The sequence below is a fragment of the Metopolophium dirhodum genome, chromosome 1, assembly GCF_019925205.1.
Source record: "Metopolophium dirhodum isolate CAU chromosome 1, ASM1992520v1, whole genome shotgun sequence".
Taxonomy (NCBI): domain Eukaryota; kingdom Metazoa; phylum Arthropoda; class Insecta; order Hemiptera; family Aphididae; genus Metopolophium; species Metopolophium dirhodum.
The window spans coordinates 120425774-120444619 of record NC_083560.1 but is presented as its reverse complement, the minus strand read 5'-3'; the positions used below and the strand labels follow the sequence as shown (position 1 = coordinate 120444619).

The window sequence follows — 18846 nt, the reverse complement described above, 5'->3', positions numbered from 1 at the left end:
TACTTTCAACATGTCCAAAAGTTTTAAGTGAACGGTTTTTTTTAAAAACAGGTAAGGTATCAACAACTCATCTAAATGTAAATTATGTGTGGCATTAGTCAAAACTTCCAGAAATTCTACAAATCTAATATAAACCATTTACAAAAACATATCCTTCCATTAGTACCAGTAATAGGCGCAATTTCAACTTTTGACTTTGGGGGGGCTGAATATATTAAGGGCAAGCAGACCCGTGGGTGGCAATGCCCCCACACCCCCCACCGACACCATTCATATTATCTTACCTTATAATATTACTTCATAATCCAATAAAATTTTTTTTTTTTTCATTATTACGGTCGATCTACCTCAATTTTCAAGTGGAGGTGTGACTTATAATAACATGATTTTAATAACGTAGTAATACATTTATTAATTAATTTCAATATACCTATATATCAATCAACATATACAAACAACAAATTATAATTGTAATCTTTTATTGGTCTTAGCATACTCAATTAGTATATCCTCAGCTTTAAGCTGATTTGATACTTCTCTTTCAATGTTTATTATTGCCAAACTGGAAAATCGCTCCTGGTCCATCGATGTACGCAGCCAATTTTTAATTCTTCTCATAGTGGAAAAAGAACGCTCACACCTGGCTGAACTAACAGGAATGAAAAGAGCCACTTTCAACAAAGTGTATAAATTTGGATAAATTTCAGATTGTACCATTTCTTTTATTTTATCAAAATCAATCTGTGATTCTATGCTTGATCGAAGGACACAATTTTTTACCACCATCATTTCACTTTTCAGAGCATTTAGGTCATAATTGAACAACTCCTATAAGAAAAGAAATTATTTTTATATTAAATTGAATACATCTCATGTTAATAATTTATCCTTACTTTATAATTGTCAATGAAAAAAGTGCTATCATCATAATTTAACTTCATAAAATTATCAACTGCTGTTGCCATTTTTAGGCTTTCAGTGGAAAATCTTTTTTTTAGGTTTGTAACAATAGTATCAATTAATTTGAAATAAATTATTCGCCAGTGTTTTTCATTTTCATTAGTTTGTTCAGTGCTTGTGGTTGATGATAAATGGAAATCCTTCAAATGATTTGGTTCTCTTTTTAATCTCTTAGCAGTACAATCTGAAATCAATTTTAAATAATATACTTCATAGGTATCAATAATTTAAATATTTTTATACTAACCTTTTATAGGTGTTTCAATGCCATGAGTTTCAGCAAACATTTCAACAGTAGACCATACTTCAGAAAAACACTTATCTGAACGTTTCTCTTCAAACGTTTTTATTACACCTTCAATAACTAGGCCAGCTTTGCCTAGTGTAGCTGTTTTTTGTTGTAACTGAGTGCTAAGAATATTGATAACTTGTAATATATCTTCCAAGACAATGAGGTTAAAAATAAATGAAACCGTATTCATTATAGATAAAATTCCTATTACAAAATTATTACCATAATAATATGTAACCAAAATATAAATTCATTCAAAATTAAGATAAACGCACTAAATGGTCGCAGGGAAAGACCTAGTTCGCCGAATTTAAAACAATAAAAATAAACATTTAATATAATATAGAATAAACTATATATAAACACGTCATGTCAAATATTATGCGGGCTTATCGCCTGTTACTAGCATCGTGCGTTTAGTAAAGAGTATCTTATATAATTATTTATTATGAAGTAGGTACCTAAATATACATTTAGTATAATATACAATCGCGATCATGACGTAATAGCAATAATAAAACAATATAATAATAATTCCTTATAATATAGAATAAAAATAATATTAAAAGATCGGTGATAATTTTTATTTTTCAATTAATATAAATAATATATAATATTATTTAAATATCTAAGAGATTAACTAATGGCCTTTTCTGCCGAGTTATATATAAAGATCAATAAAAAAAAAACTGTACACATTTATAATATTATAGCATTATAAACTTGTAGATTTTTTGGGGGCTACGGCTAAGTTTGGGGGGCTCAGCCCCCCAAGCCCCCCCCCAATTTGCGCCTATGGTAATAAAAGTGAACATAGTTCGGTATCAAATAGACCAAGTGTCCGTACCATACCCTAGGCTCGCACTTAGAGTTCACCTCACGCCATAGATGATAGTGCCAAGCCAACACATTAATATTATATTATATGACTTAAATGCTATCTTTTTCTAAAAATATTATTACTTCTGTTGTCAAATATTTCTCTCTCGTTTTTAATTTGTACCAGGTAGGTACATGAAAAACAAATTTGATTATAGTAAATAGTTAGATAATTGTTGACGTACAATTTATATTTAGTTGTGTCAAACAATGTGTTTAGTATAGAGAGTACCTACTAATATTAATTAGTTATATAATATTAGTTGTACCAACTTATTTTATAGTAATTTCAGTTGATAATCTAGAACCTTAAAATTAACCATATAAATCGGTTGATGTACAAATATTGAATAGTCACAGCAACTATAATCAATATTAAAACAATTTTAACGATATAAATAAAATATAATATACCTACTAATGTTAACTATACAATTTAGTACAGCGTAGTCTCAGAACCAAAAGATGCTAACTTGATTTTTTTGAAAATCCACATTCTGATACACACGTGACATGGGCTTATTAATTATTTATTAATGCTCTATAATCCAAGCTCATATCCAACCTTGTAGGTTTATTATTTAATCAGTTACCCTAAACTAAAAGAGGCTAACACATTTGTTATTGGAAAGCGATATATAAATAGCACCTCTTGGTTCTAATATTTTTTAAATTTATTTTGTTAACAGCATTCCTTTAATTAATTAGTGAGGTACATTAACACCTTTGCATGACTCCAATGACTCCAAGGTACCTGAGGTGTTAACTCAATGAAATCTGGTGACCGTCTATGCTGAGCTGGGGAGTGGTGTAAGTCTTTTGGTAAGCCAGCTGAAGGCCACACCTCGTCATCCACTTATCGATGCTCACGAGGACAGCGTTGACTAATTCATCGAGAAGTTGCCCCGATTTAGTGACACCGACCAGAGCGATGTCGTCGTCGAATCCCACCAGGTGAGCACCAGGTGAGCACCAGGGGGCACCTCTCTTGTGAGCAGCTCATCATAAGTGACATTCAACAGAGTCGATTCTAAGACCGAACCCTGATGAACGCTGAAATGTGACGGCCTCGCATGTTCTTTGCTCACCCGCAAGGAGTCCCCTATCAGAGAGCCAGGATCGTATCATTAGCACTAGGTATTCAGGTGTCCCCTTCCTCCTGAGCGCTTCATCGATCACAGGCTACTGAAGGGAGTTTAAGGCGTTTTTAACGTCAAGTGTCACCAACTCACACAGTTTTTTGTGCCACCAATAACCCTCGGCTGCTCAGGCAGCGAGCTTAGTGATATCCTCGACTGCAGTCCCTTCAGAATCCAAATTGGTTTGTAGCACGACGTTCTTCATCATTAGCGTCGAGGTGGGCCTCTAACCTTTGTGACCTCCAGTCAAGAAGATAGATCGGACAGAAACTGGATGGTGAGTCAACCGGCTTTCCAGCTCCTTTGTGAGGTAAGCTCTCTTTTATATAGATGGTAGCATCAGGGAGTTCAGGTAGTCGTTGTAGATCCTCAAGGTGCCATGGGGATGGAAGAGAGAGATTCGTTTCAGGATCTCGTTTGGGATTCCGAAGGGACTAATAAGTTCAAATTGTATGGTGTATAGAAAATGAAAATATAAACATTCAGTGAAATTTTTATGTATTTACAGTTATTCGTTTTTGAATTACAACAAAATAACAAAATTACTACATGAGAAATAGGATGAACGTCAATGTAAATTGGTATGATTATTCGCCTAAATATATAATTCTGTGATAATAATATAAAAATTATCTAGGTACCTCCTACCTATGTATTTATGTTGGTAAGGTAGGTAGGCACTACATATTTTTAATTATAGTTTCTATCATTGGTATTAATATTCTATAGTAAATAGTTTCTATGACATTGAGCATGTTATATTTTAATAACTAGGTATTTACTTGTTTATTAAAAATTATAAAGAACATAACGTTGATTTTACATAATATTAATTAGTACAGTTAAAAAAAAAACATTTTTGCTTAAATAATATAATATTCTATATATACCTAACTTTAACAAGTAAGATCAAGTTCAAATAATATAATCGATATCTATATTATAGAATTACCAAATATACCTATCATGATTACTATGTTGGGGTAAGAGTTCCGTTCATGGACTAAGATATACAGGACTGGAAACGAAACTTTATCATTTGATCAAGATCTGTTATGGAAAGTTTACGAGCGATCATAGCGATCGTGGCGACAAAATTGAGTAACTAAAATTTAGTCACTGTATATTATAGTAATAGAGCAGTGTAGGAAGCTGGTGAAAAAGATAGATACTAGGAGATAGCGCTACAATCGCTCTTTGACTTTCCGTAACAGATGTGGATCTTTTCATTATACAGTGTACTGTTGTTCTAAACTGTTTCCAGTCCTGTTAAACATAGCCCGTGGTTCCGCTAGATCAGGGATCGGCAACCTTTTGAGACGGAAGAGCCAAAAGTTACAATTTACAAATTTTCCAAGTTTTTAAAGAGCCACTAAAAATGTCGTTTCAATATTAAAGTACATAACATTATATTTGCTTATAGTATATATTTGATTTTCGATTTAAAATAAATGACTTAAAGTTTAAAAAAGAAATAATATTTATTTCTACAAAAACATCCAAATATTTTTTGCACAAAACATATTCAATATTTTTAACTTTAGATCGAAAGAGCCGCATGTGGCCCACGAGCTGCAGGTTGTCGACCCCTGCTCTAGATGCTTATCTATTTGTTCTTTATCTATATAACTATATTATGAATATTGTGATCACTACCTAGCGATAGTTATATCAAATAAATGTTATTAATTTTCTGGTTGTTGAAGGTATTTAAAATGAGTGCAGATGAAAAAGTATTATTAATTCGATCTAAAGTAAATTTGGTGCAATTTGAAAATCCAGTATTGATATCCAACAATAACCAGGCTAAACAAGTAAATACTAGTTTTTATCAGTTAGATTTAGATATCATGACCTGAAATTACTTGTAACAATATTCTAGAACTGCCAGTATCAGACCTTCAATTTACAAAAATGTTATAAATCTATTACATTTTTTCAATTCAAATAAAAACAATTACAAAATTACCTGGAAATAACTAAATTTCTTACTAAATTTCTTACTAAATTTCTTAAATAAAAAAAAATGTTATGTAATGTAATAATGTAATATAATACCTAGTTTTTGTAAATAATGAAAAATAATAATAAAGAAAAAAATTAAATATACTCATAGGTATATTAAACCTGTATGATGTAACTATATTTCTTTTTATAAATTCATTCAATTTGTTATTAAAATAAATATCTCTGAAACAACATGACTACAATTAAAAAATAATAGGTTTGTCATAACTCATATTATTTGCTAGTGGCAAACAAGTTAGAGTACTTTTTCGCCAACGGTTAGATCTAATACTCGAGTATTTTTTTGAAATTTAACATAATATTGTATGTAGGTACTAATGAATATTATTGTAGTATTTATAAAATACTTACATTAGTATACTGTTAATTGTATACACTACTTTTTTTAAATGGTAAACAAAACTAATTTAATTATTGTAGAAAAGATATAATTTCAGTTTGTTTTCCCATTTACCAGATATTTTTCCTGTAGATTTTGTATGTAGGTACGTATGGTGAGTATAGATTAAAACAATTCGAATAATTGTATCAGGATACAAATTCTGTTAAAACCAATGCTCACCCAATGGAATCTGGGGACGATGTGGACGAGTGCGAGCGACAGAGTTGTGATGACGTTTTGAACAGCATATTACCGCCAAGAGAATGGGAAAAGGACGGTAAAACATTTCGTCAATGTATATCCAATAAACCAGCTACCGAAATCAATGTTAAGAAACTCAATGAGAAGTTCGATACACTTTTGAAACAATATAATGCCAAGGAAGTTGGAATTTGCCCGATCAAGGAAGAATTATACAGGCAATGTTTCAGTAAGTTTGGAATATTTGTGATACGGTCTATATCTCGTATTATGGCTTTGGATGAGCCAGAAGGTGAAAGTGTTGGAATGGAATAACATGCATACTTACCTAAGTGCAATATAAATTGTTTTATTTTTGGGGGACGAGGGAGGGGCACAACAAATTAATAACAAAAAATTTACCACCTATATGCAGGGGCTGGAACCTTTTGAATTTATCGGTATCGGTTCCAGAACGGGTTCTCCAAAAATAAAATAACTGTTCCAGTAAGGTTCTGGTTTTTTAATAAAAAAAAAATAAAGGTATCGGTTCTAAATAATTTTGGTACCGGTTCCAGATAATTTAGGTAGGCACTGAAAAGTATAATCATTTTAAATACATATCCGGAATGCGGTTTTAATTAATAGCATGAGAAATATTAGAAAACTTATATGATCGTACATAGTTTATACACAAAACAGTAAATACCATTAATAATTATTAATTATGCAGATTAAAATAATAATAGTGTATTATATATTGGTTGCCATTGGTTAATCGAGCATGTTTGTTGATTTGTATTATTATTGTTTGCCAGTTTATATATTTATAAATGAATGTTTGTGTGTAGATTAGACCTCTGGAAAGAAGATAGACTAACTTAAAAAGGATTACATTTGGTTTTCTTTATTCATCTGCTTTTAGTACGGTTAGGTTAGGTTAAGATTTTGTATTAATTGATTATTTTAATCCACCGTAGGTGGAATTAAGTAAAAACGACAAACTTGGTATAACTTTGATACTTTAGAGTTAAATCATACACTTACGTACAAACAGCACGGGATCCACTAACTACCTGATAATATACTGCTGCGAATCAGAATTTTTATTCCGGGCAACAAAAAAGTTAAGATAACTAGAACATCATAAATCAAATCTTAAATAACGCATTGAAGAAAGTTTTAGTCATATACAGTTTGTACATTTAATGGGTAATAAAGTGCACAAGATCAGCTAATAAATAATTTAATACAAATTTTCTATATTAAGGTAAAAATTTGTAAAAAACCTTTTTGTGTAATTACATGAAAATACAAAAAATATTAGTTTCTGCACTGTTAATAAATAAAAAAAAAGTGGATGTCGCTCTGCTGTATAGTAGGTTACAAGTGGGTCACTGTAAAGGATGGTATTAAATTTTAATTCAATGATAATATCATTGTATAAGAAAAACGATTCTGAGCGAAAACGGTCAGTTAGCCTATGATACTACCAAGTATATTTGATGATATTATTGTAAATAAAGTGATTTATATATAACCAACTTACATGGAGCCTTTTTTTAAATTTTCAATCCTTAGCTATAAAAGTTGAACATTTTATAAATTTTTAACTACAAAATAATTATTAAATTTCACGCTTTTTTACACAACAAATAAAATGTTATTGATATTTATAGAAAAAAAAACTAAAAAAATTGAAAACTGACAAGTAAACAGCTCAAAAAGAGTCAAATTATTTTCAAAATTTTATCGTGTATATAAAATGCTAATATAAACATTCGGTGAAATTTTCAAGTATCTACAGTCATACGTTTTTTAGTTACAACAAAATAAGAAAATCTTTACATAAGAAATCGAGTGAATATCAAATGTTGTAAAAATATGAATTTCTAACGCTCATAAAAATTTTATTTGACTTTCTTGTATTATATACATAAATATTTTATGTTATATATTTTCTATTAAATTTTTAAGCTTTTTTACTTGACATCTAATAAAGTTTGATAAGTTTTATTGACATCCATAGAAAAAAAAAAAGTTCAAAACAAATCAAAATATTTTTAAAATGTTATGGTGTATAGGAAATGCAATTATAAACATTCAGTGAAAATTTCATGTAGGTATATACGTTTTCTCGAAAACAGATTTTGCGTAAAAATCCCCGTTTTTCCTTAATTTTTCTTTTGTTTTTCACGTCGATTTTGAAAACTACTGAGAAATTTGACCCCAAAAGTACCAACTAGATTCACTTTCCTATCAGAAAAGTTATTGTTGAAAAAAATCCAAGCATTTTTACTGTCCTAAAAGGCGATGACAGACACACAAAAAAAAAATTTTAAAAATTAAAAAAAAAAAAAAAAACACATCATTATAAAATCAATATATTCATCGCTTCGCTCAAAATCTAAAATTTAGGCAACGTTGGTACTGTACTACACCGACTAGCATGTATATTTTTTCGAATTCTACATAAATCTTGAGCATGGTTTCAATGTCGCATGTAGCCAACTCACAGCGAATAATTTTTGCTTTTCGTTCATGCAATACTTCCATAACTTTTCGTTTTGAACTATTGCTTAATTTCTGCCTGTTAAGTGTTTTATCGTTTTCTTTTTGATGGTTATGTATTATATTTTTATCGACAATTGTATGTGTTTGCGCCGCCGCCGATACTCGCGTTATCTCAAATTAAAGCTAGACCGTATTCACGGGCTTCGCAGGCCGACACACACACACACTTACAAACATGCACATTTTTGTCATCACCTTTTAGGACAGTAAAAGTGCTTGGATTTTCTTCAATAGTAACTTTTCTGATAGGAAAGTGAATCTAGTTGGTACTTTGGGGGGTCAAAAGTAAACATTTCCCAGTAGTTTTCACAAGCGACGTGAAAAACAAAAGAAAAATTAAGGAAAAACGGGAATTTTCACGCAAAATCGGTTTTCGAGAAAATCGATTTTGGTTTTTGGTGTAACTCTAAAACAAATGACCGTAGGGACATGCAATTTTGACTGAATGTTTATATTAGCATTTTCTATACACCATAAAATTTACAAAATATTTTGACTCTTTTTGAGCTGTTTACGGACATTGTCAGTTTTCAATTTTTTTAGTTTTTTTTTCTATAAATATCAATAAATTTTTATTTGTTGGGTAAAAGAGCGTGAAAATTTAATATAAGGCTCCTGATATATCGTTCTAATAGCAGTTAAAAAATATTAAAAATACATATGCACAATTTTTATTTATAAGCATTTAAAGTTCAAATTTTGACAACATGTATCAAATTTATAATTTATTAATTATTTTGTGGTTAAAAATGTATGAATTTTTAACTTTTATGGCTAAGGATTGAAAATTTAAAACAAGGCTCCACGTAAATAGGTTATATATAAATTACTTTATTCACAATAATATCATCAAATATACTTGGTAAAATCATAGGCTGACTGACCGTTTTCGCTCAGAATCGTTTTTCTTATACAATGATATTATATCATTGAATTCAAATTTAACACCATCCATTACAGTGACCCACTTGTAACCTACTGTACAGCAGAGCGACATACACTTATCCGCCTTTTTTTTCTTATCATTTCATACTTCATGTTTTTGAATTTTATTTATAAATTATAAATATATAATGAATAACCAGATAAAAGATTTTATTATAAAAAAAGGTATGTACAATATACTCATGATGGGTAGGTATTCAAATACAAATATTTTAACACATATTAAATATATATAAAACATAAAATAATTCTTATTAAATCTTATTAAAATTAACCTTGTAAACAAAAATCATAATAATATAAAACTAATATAACAATTACTTTGAAAAAAATTAACAGTTAAATTTGTATTCTACGTTCTTTTAAATTTGACCTTTGTTGTGCTAATTTGTTAATATTCAATTGGTCTACAATATCTTTCTCTATTCCTAATATTACTAAGGAATTTAACCGGTCATCATTCATTGTCGATCTAAGAAATGTCTTCACTAATTTTAATTTACTGAATGTCCTCTCATTTGAGGCAACAGTCACTGGAGAAATATTACTAAGGAATTTAACCGGTCATCATTCATTGTCGATCTAAGAAATGTCTTCACTAATTTTAATTTACTGAATGTCCTCTCATTTGAGGCAACAGTCACTGGAGAAGTTAACGCCAAACGACATAATAAATTAGCACACGGTAAAATATGTTTGACTTCTTCAGACTTTTCCATTAAGGATTCAAAATTTTTTGAATCATCTTGCAACATGTTAAATAAAATCTCTAGTTGAGTTTGGACTAAATCTAGATCTTTTAGATTAGAGCCTGTACTATCTATTTATAACATATTGTTATCGAGAATTGAGCAGCAAGCACATTCGCATGGAACGACAATATTTCATTGTCATTTTATTATTATTTTACTTATCAGTTAATACTGTTAATAGTTATTATTAAATTATGATATTCTTATAAAATTATTAATAAAGTAGTAATATTTATTTTCATAGGAGATTATTTTAACTCATAATTTGACTGTGCAATATTTTTTTTTTTCAAATACTTGAAATATTATTATAATATTATAATTATTGAATATTCTTAAAATTGCCAACTCAATGGATCGCTAAGCTATGTGCCAACTGGGCCCAACTAGATGAGTCGTGGGGGGGTGGTCCACCCCCTACACCCCCCCCCCCCCCTCGGGACGGCCCTGATCACACGTAGCTCGTCAGTATTTTCTCGGCAATCCCGTCCACTGCAGATCGAGCTATTTACACCACGGCTCACACATACACACAAATTCCGGTCGGCCTATTTAGTGTTATAATAGGTAATAGGTATGCTGTATACGCACACGAAGTATTGAGATAGCCAGGCTCGCGTCTTTTATTATTATCCGCTCCCGGCTCGTACAGTATGTATATTATTTAGTTGAGACTTATGATTTAGACTTACATTTTCTTCGGACACACGTCCAACGGTCAATGTAGTCTGTTAATTTTTAATTGAATCCAAATTTATAACCATCTAATATTATTAGATTGTATTTCGCCTTTTTCAAAAGTGTTTACACCTTTCCTCCACGCTAATATAAGTTCATATTACTATCGTACGGTGTTACATGCAGCTATATATATACGCTGCAGTGATCCGATCGTCATAATGTCGGTCACCAGAAACCAAGTAACTAACCATGGAGAATGGAACCAATTCGAATGTGTTCAATTTACCAAGAATATCGGAAACCAATTAGGATTTGGAGGCATAGATAAAGGTTCCAATTGGCCCATGAACTTGGCCCTAATTTATTTTGATCAGCCCCTGTATAATCTACAATTTCATTGGCAAAGGCTCTGATATTAAGTCACATGGTAGAAGGTAGTAAGGTACTTACATAATTTATAGTCTATATTGATAGATAGGCAGGTAGTAGAAGGTAACAAAATATTATTAATATATAGATAACATCAGTGGCGTGGCTTGGATTGTGAGTAGGTAAGTGTAAACAGTGGTACATACTAACTTACTTAATTATTTCATATTTGGCTTGATTTTATTAAAAAAAAACTTTCTTTTTTCTTTTTCAATTGTATGTAGTGCTTACCTTACATCATATACGCTACGCCCCTATGGCCTATACCATCATAATAAACTCACGGAAAATCGATCGAAAGGTGAAATACTGTAGTCTGTAACGTTCTGAATGGCTAAATACGGTATAGTAAAGCACATCTAGCGTTGTCACAGCATATATTTTATTTAGTTGAATATAATAGTATAATATTTATACCTAGGTACCCCACAAAATTGAAATTTTAAAAAACCCTCGAAAATTTTGTTTGGACGGTCATTGTTTACATTGTAATTTGTATTAGAAAAAGAAATCGTACCTTAATAACTATTCATCAATGTCCAACAGTAATATACCTACAATACTGTTGTCAAATGTCATAACTCAAAAGCATTAACTACCATACTATTATACTAATACTATACATTATTGATAAATATAATGTTATCGTTTGAATTTTAAATATAAAATAATGAAATATTTGAGATTTAAAAAACATTAAATAGAAACTACTTAAGTGTATGTGAATGTGTTTCTTTTACTGTTTTTAGTCATAAGGAATATTATTTAAGTTTCATTACATAATATTATATTATAATGTATTCACCGCAGCTCATACATGGAAATTTAAATATAAAAACTTTTTAGATCTGATTTGACATTTTTAGCCATTATTAACATTACCTACCATTTTGAGTGCAAAATAATTTAAAAAAATATTTTAGATTACAAAAATTGTCAATTACTATATGATTTTCAAATTGTGTTAATTTTTATTTCATACAAGTATATATAACTAAATATTTATTCAATCCATGCTTATATACAGATGAAGTCATTAGACAAGTAACGTTAAACTGTACGGAACGAGGTCACATGTTAATCCAGATTCGTGAAGAAATCCAGATGACCATCGATGCCTATAAAGAACTTTACGAAAGCGTATTAGCAAATGGGATTCGAAAGTTATTACGGGCAAGTATCATAATATTATATTTTGCGTATATACGAGTATTATTAAGTAAAATATTGTCGTAATAGACAATTCTGGGTCCACGCAATTATTGGCCATTATAAGGAATACTCCTCTTCATAAATCATAATTTATTGAGAAATCCTATTAACCAAGCAATATTATGTTTTTACCTAATGGGTTCTAAAAAAACTCTCTTAAAGACTTACGCAACTAAAACAAACGTTACAAATAGATATTTAAATATTATTTTAAGTTAAATCGTATACATAAATACATAATAAATAGGAAATATCTATAACTCATATGATCACAATATTATGACCTTAACAGCTATTAAACCTAGGTACTACATATAAACTATTATACTAAATACTAATATAATATTATGCTTACAATCGAATGAGACGCTATAGTAATTCAATCTAAAATCCTATGACTAGTTTTAATTACTCACATCTAGTTAAAAGCAATTAAAACGAAGACCACGATATTATCTATTCAAATATTCTCAGCATTTCACAATATCACATACCTATTACATCCATTTAGTGGACCCGCGTGTGTCCTTATGCAATTACATAGTTATCTAAATTAAATTGTAGTTAGAACTTAGAAGTAGGTACCTAGTGTCCTATAGGCTATAGTCTATACCGATTAAATCACATGATAAAGAATGTCCCGAAATTATTAGTCTATATGTACGACTAAATTTACAGCTGTTTTATTAATGTGCATCTATAATATTATAGATATTGCCTATAGTTTGATTATAGACTATAGTTGTATACTTGTATATATTTCGGGCACGTACTTATTGCAATCAAGTAACCTACTCAAATTTAGCAAATCATTTAGTTTTTGTTTTTAGAGGGAACACAAAAAATCCGATTTATCAATTAGAGCGAAACAGCTGACTTCCGAAAACGAAAATTTAGAGATCGAGCTAGCCGAAATTTATTTGATGACAGAAAAGCTTGAACGTGACGCGGCCGAACAGCGTGACGCGGCGATCAAACGCCAAGCCGAAGAGTTGACATCTCTGAAAAAATCCAATCAACTGATTAAAGTAATAGCGGATATAAGATAATAATATAAATTCATGTAGGAGAATTTAAATCTAACTATAAATAATCATGCATCGAAACACTAGATAGTAGTGTACACACAATGACCCTAATACATTGAATACATTCACATTTTCTGAAAACAATCTTATTGTACAGTTGTACTTACGTTTTTATACGGCGATTTCCATAACAGTACACGCTGCTTGTCACAATACTAATACGTAGGTAGTTATAGTTACCATACACAAAAATGCCACTTTACCGCCTATAAATTCATATTATAAACTCGCACATCGTAACCTGTCTTGACTCTTGGCTAGGTAAATTAAAATTACTTCTCTCCATGGATAAACTATTAGAAATTATTTGGTTCAAATCATAATAAATTATTTATACTGTATATTATTTATTAGTGAGTACCTAGGTACCTAATATGATAATAGTTATCAATATATATATGTGCAATTTATCCCATCGTGCATTTTTTGAACGTGTGTAGATAATTGGAAAACGACTGTTGACTTGTTATAATACATTACCTATATAATACCTATATATTATAAATATTATGTATATCATGTGTTTTTAGATTCAATTGGAGTCAATCATCTCCCCGAAAAGAGTATAAAATCAAAACAGCTGCCGAAAACATAATCTCCTATACCTAAATGTATGTATGGTGTGTAGAAGAACAGGATGATATGTGATTGCATCATATTGTTCATATTATTATAACCGCATAAATAATAAAATAAATTTTCTATGTGCATAATATATTATATACATACCAACCTCTAAAACTGTCGATTTTAATTGAATGAATGATTTAATGCAAATATGCAGTGATTATTATTTTTTTTATTTATTTAAGTAATAAACCTTGACGTCTCCATATTGTTAACAATGTCTTAAGGTACAGTATTTACATAAACAAATTATAAAATATTGATAAAATTGGTCTTAATTAAAAAGGTCATCGTGTGACTTATGTTATCTGGGTGGAGGGCTTCCGACATAATATTTTATACTCCAGCTTCTCGTTTGTCTGCTTCATAGGAACGGCATTCAGATACAATGTGTTTGATTAACAAGATTGTACCGCAACTGGTGCATATGGGTGGCCCACCCAAAGAAGGCTCTTCTTTCTTCATCGAGGACTGATGTGTAAGCAACGTGTGTCCTATACGCGTTCTGTTTATTGCGGTTGTCATCTTCCTTGAGAATTCCGGTGGAGAGGGCCATGTGTGGATGGTATTTTTGATTTCATTGAGTTTTGAGGTGCCTTGTTTCCATGTCCGAAGCCATATGTTCGTGATTGTTTTTGCTATGGATTTAGCAATTAAGTCTAATAGCATCGGGGAAGGTTATAGCTTGACGAGTTTTTTTGTCAGCTCTTTCATTTTCTGTGATTTGGTTGTGGCTAAGAATCCAAATCAAGATGATTGAATAGCCAGATTGAGTAAGGTCGTTGAGTTGGTTAAGTATTTTCCTGGTGATCTCGCTTGGGCTGAAGAGGTTTTCAATACTCCTCAATGTACTTAGTGAGTCGCTTAGACTTACTGCTTTGTGTATAAGTCTTGATTTCATGAGGTCCAGGGCAAATGAAATTGCCACTGCCTAGTCGGTAAACCTTACATTTAAAGTCTCACCTACCGGCTACTTTAAATGTCATAAGTTGAATTTCGGTAACTGTAAATAAAATATTATATAAACATGATAACATATAGGTATTATAATATACTACATAGGTACATAATAATATTTAGACATTATTAGTAAGTAGTAACACAGTATACGTTAGGTATAGTACATTGAATTCATTTCATGCCGAAAAATGTCTGTTAAGGGGGCTGGAGCGTAATCAATTCTAAGGAGTAAAAACTAGGCATTTTATATTTCAGTTTATATAGGTCTTGTGAAAGCGTTGAAAGTAAATGAACATTGGTGTGTGTAATTCATACTACTGATCACGTTTTAGGGGCATCATAGTGACCGGATATGTACGTTTGTAATTTTACGTACGCGCATGCACATGTTACCACATATTACTTTATAAAATTACAAATATTTTTTTGAAAAAACTGCCAGCGACTTCAATCACTACGATCAGTAGGATGTTCCGATTTAAATGTTGAAAGCACATTTGAATTCTTTTCTAAATTTTCTATGTAAAACATATACATAGAACATTTTTCATATTCTATATCAATGTATTTAAATTTGAATTGTGAATATGTTCTATTTTTTCTCTTTTTGTTAATAAATTTCGAAGTAAAAAAAAAATAAAAATCAGAAAAATAAAATTGTCAAAGCATAGATAATTTAGTGACAAATTCAAATCTACTTTCAAAATTAATATCAGAACATTATATTGGGCGTAGTGATTTAAGTCGTTAGCTATGTTTTTGATCGAAAATGAATCACGCTCCAGCCCCCTTAGCAAAAATGTGTTTATATTTTTTTTTTTTAGATATTATGGTTACAAAATGAACTACCTACAACCTACGAGAAACCATTTTTTATATTCTGTAATGAGTTAAAAATATGATGTAAAATGAATATGAGACGAATAATGAATTAATTAAATAGTATGTGATAAGGTTATATTTTAGAATTATTAATGCATCTGCATGAGAATGTCGTTAAATATTATTTTTTTGCTAATATATCTTTGACTTATTACTTAAATGTTATCACTTAATATGATACTTTATAGAGGGGGTGAGTACGAGAATTTTTCTTTTAGTTTAAATTTAGGTTTAGCAATAGGTACGCGAAGAGTATTGAATACTTTTGTTACTTACCTTTCGTAGAACTTGCGATTCAGGATTATCTTGGACGATTTTATTTGACAAATACTGATATAAAAATGTACAATTTAGTTAAATGAGATTGAGCGAGTGACTGAGCGCCGTTGTGTGTCGTATGGGTTTTTATAGATGATGATGTGCGACTGTGTGATATGCCGCCTTTGACCGTAATCGAATTGTAGATTGCGGAATTCCTCTTTCATGTGTGTGTGTGTCGTATGTCATTATAATTTTAGGATAATGTATATATGTATTGGTAATTTGTATTTATACAGCAGATGATAATATTGTAATATTGTACTATTTAGTTACTTTTCTTAAATCTAAATATAATCTAATAAAATAATGATATACGTGTATATCATTACAATTCTCAATCCTTATAGCTATAAAAAAAATAAATTTTTAGTTCCAATATAATTTGAAAATGTTCATGATTTGCAAATTCATCGAGAAATTTGTTAAAAATTTGAACTTTAAATACTTATAAATAATATCATTCATATTATGTATCTTTAATATTTTTTAACTCTTCTTATATATATTTTTTTGGTTTTTCACAATGCTTTTAAAGAGTATTAAGAATTTTCAATTTTAACCTCGCAAAAGTACCAACATTTTCACTCCAGAAAAGTGTTAATTTTTTGAAGATAAAAATTTAAGATTTATTTCTAATAGAAAAAATGTTTACAAAAAGAAAAAAACACATCATTGTAAAAACAATAATATATTATTCATCGTTCAACTTTTTGATTGTATGGGAATTTACGACTATATCGATTTTGGTTTTTGATGTAACTTTAAAACAAATGAGTGTGGATACATGAAATGTTCACTGAATGTTTACATATCACTATACCAGCATTTTCAAAACACCATCAAATTTAAAAAATATTTTGACTTGTTTTGAGCTATTTATGGACATTTACAGTTTTCAATTTTTTTTCCTATAAAATAAATGTCAATCAAATTGTATTCGTTAGGTTGATAATTTAATACAAGGCTCCTAATATTTTGTTACAATCGCAGTTAAAAAATATTAAAAATGCAGTCACAGTTTTTTTTATAAGCATTTAAAGTTCGAAGATTGACAAAATACGTAATAAACAATAAACGAGAAAATGCGCAAATTATTTTGAGTTAGAAATTCGTAAAAATTGTCTTTAATGAACTTTTATACCTTTATCAAAAAAAAATATATCCACCGGAAAGTGAAATTAAATTTACAACATTGGTTATTCACTTGATTTCTCATGCAGCAGTTTTCTTATTTTGTTGTAACTCAAAAACGAATAACTGTAGATTCTTCAAATTTACAAAATATTATGTTTCTTTTATCATTTCAAAAATATTTTGTCTTGATTTGAGCAATTTACGGAATTTTTACTTTTTAATATTATTTTTTTTTTCTGTAAATTAAATTTTCTTTATCTGTTGGGTAAAAAAGATTTAAAATGTAATACAAGGCCTCTGATATTATATTGTTACAATAACTTATTTATGACTTATTTATTAGGTCATGGGTCTTATTATGAGGCTGTATCAAAAGTCGGCTAACTGTTTTATATATTATCTACTAGCTGATTCCGTGCACTTCGTTCCCGGCAACCAATAATTATTATTATTGTAGCTTCAAAACACATGGCAACCATTTATAAACAAACATTTCCATTGGAAATCTCAAAATCTTTGTTTGAGCCCCTCCCGGGGTTGGTCCTCTCCTTTTTTAAATTTGCCTATCTTCTGCTGGTCCAATTTATCTGTGTACCAAATGATCCCGTGCACTTTGTTTCCCGGCAACCAAAAATAGTTACTATAATGGCAAACATGTCATCCAAAGGATACACACATAGACAGACAAACATTCATTTTTATATATATAGATCTATGGATTTGATTGACACGTCGTAGCTGTGAATGCACCTTAGATGACCTTCACATATAATATATATTTTGTAGTAATGAGTACAATAATTAAATGCATGTTATAATACTTAATACTTTACGTCTTTACCTAATATATACCTTTTGTTACGCAATTAATCCAATCCTTTGAATCATTTGTTTCAGTTTGATTGATGAACTCTAGATATTTATGTTATATATTATATAATTGATCTAACTATTAGGTACATTTTAGTTTTCCATGGACTCTTATAATTTATAACCACTTGTATGCTAATTCTAATAAAGAATGTCAATTTTAAAATATTTAGAATTTAAAAAGATCACAAATTAATTTCCCAATACAACTAATTAAAATTTTATATACAACAAATATACATTTAATCTGATTATTAATAAACACAATAGAATGATATAGTTGATAAATGATAATATAATAAGTCACTGACATTTTTGAAATGATAAGCTAACAGGTTATTCCTTAACTCAGGTGTACCTATTGTATTACATTTTCAAATTTTATTAAGTTAAAATGTCTTATTTTCAATTTACTCATAGCATAACACATCATTGATAGGCTACTACTATACTATTGACTGTCTACTACTATATTATGATATTGTTGATGCTAATGGGTAATGTTAAAGGG

General features: G+C 29.7%; 2 protein-coding genes across 2 annotated transcripts; one reads left to right on the top strand and one right to left on the bottom strand.

Annotated features, from left to right (window-relative positions):
- Positions 1-462: 462 nt before the first annotated feature.
- Positions 463-4348, bottom strand: LOC132953590 (uncharacterized). The gene is made up of 4 exons (XM_061025972.1): positions 4285-4348; positions 1208-1399; positions 894-1144; positions 463-828 (listed from the first exon to the last, which is right to left on the bottom strand). Exons 1-4 carry the CDS (start codon positions 4346-4348, stop codon positions 463-465), a joined length of 873 nt encoding a protein of 290 aa, XP_060881955.1.
- Positions 4349-4985: 637 nt separating this feature from the next.
- Positions 4986-14110, top strand: LOC132933969 (33 kDa inner dynein arm light chain, axonemal-like). The gene is made up of 5 exons (XM_061000243.1): positions 4986-5084; positions 5831-6110; positions 12269-12414; positions 13284-13481; positions 14072-14110. Exons 1-5 carry the CDS (start codon positions 4986-4988, stop codon positions 14108-14110), a joined length of 762 nt encoding a protein of 253 aa, XP_060856226.1.
- The last annotated feature ends 4736 nt before the right edge of the window (positions 14111-18846 follow it).

Excerpts from the sequence above, each read along its gene's own strand:
- LOC132953590 (XM_061025972.1), bottom strand. The coding sequence starts at position 4,348 with ATGATCGCTCGTAAACTTTCCATAACAGATCTTGATCAAATGATAAAG. Across the intron at positions 1,145-1,207 it reads CATTGAAACACCTATAAAAG|ATTGTACTGCTAAGAGATTA; the intron begins GTTAGTATAAAA and ends AATTGATTTCAG. Across the intron at positions 829-893 it reads TTTTCATTGACAATTATAAA|GAGTTGTTCAATTATGACCT; the intron begins GTAAGGATAAAT and ends CTTTTCTTATAG.
- LOC132933969 (XM_061000243.1), top strand. The coding sequence starts at position 4,986 with ATGAGTGCAGATGAAAAAGTATTATTAATTCGATCTAAAGTAAATTTG. Across the intron at positions 5,085-5,830 it reads ACAATAACCAGGCTAAACAA|GATACAAATTCTGTTAAAAC; the intron begins GTAAATACTAGT and ends TAATTGTATCAG. Across the intron at positions 6,111-12,268 it reads ATTATACAGGCAATGTTTCA|ATGAAGTCATTAGACAAGTA; the intron begins GTAAGTTTGGAA and ends GCTTATATACAG.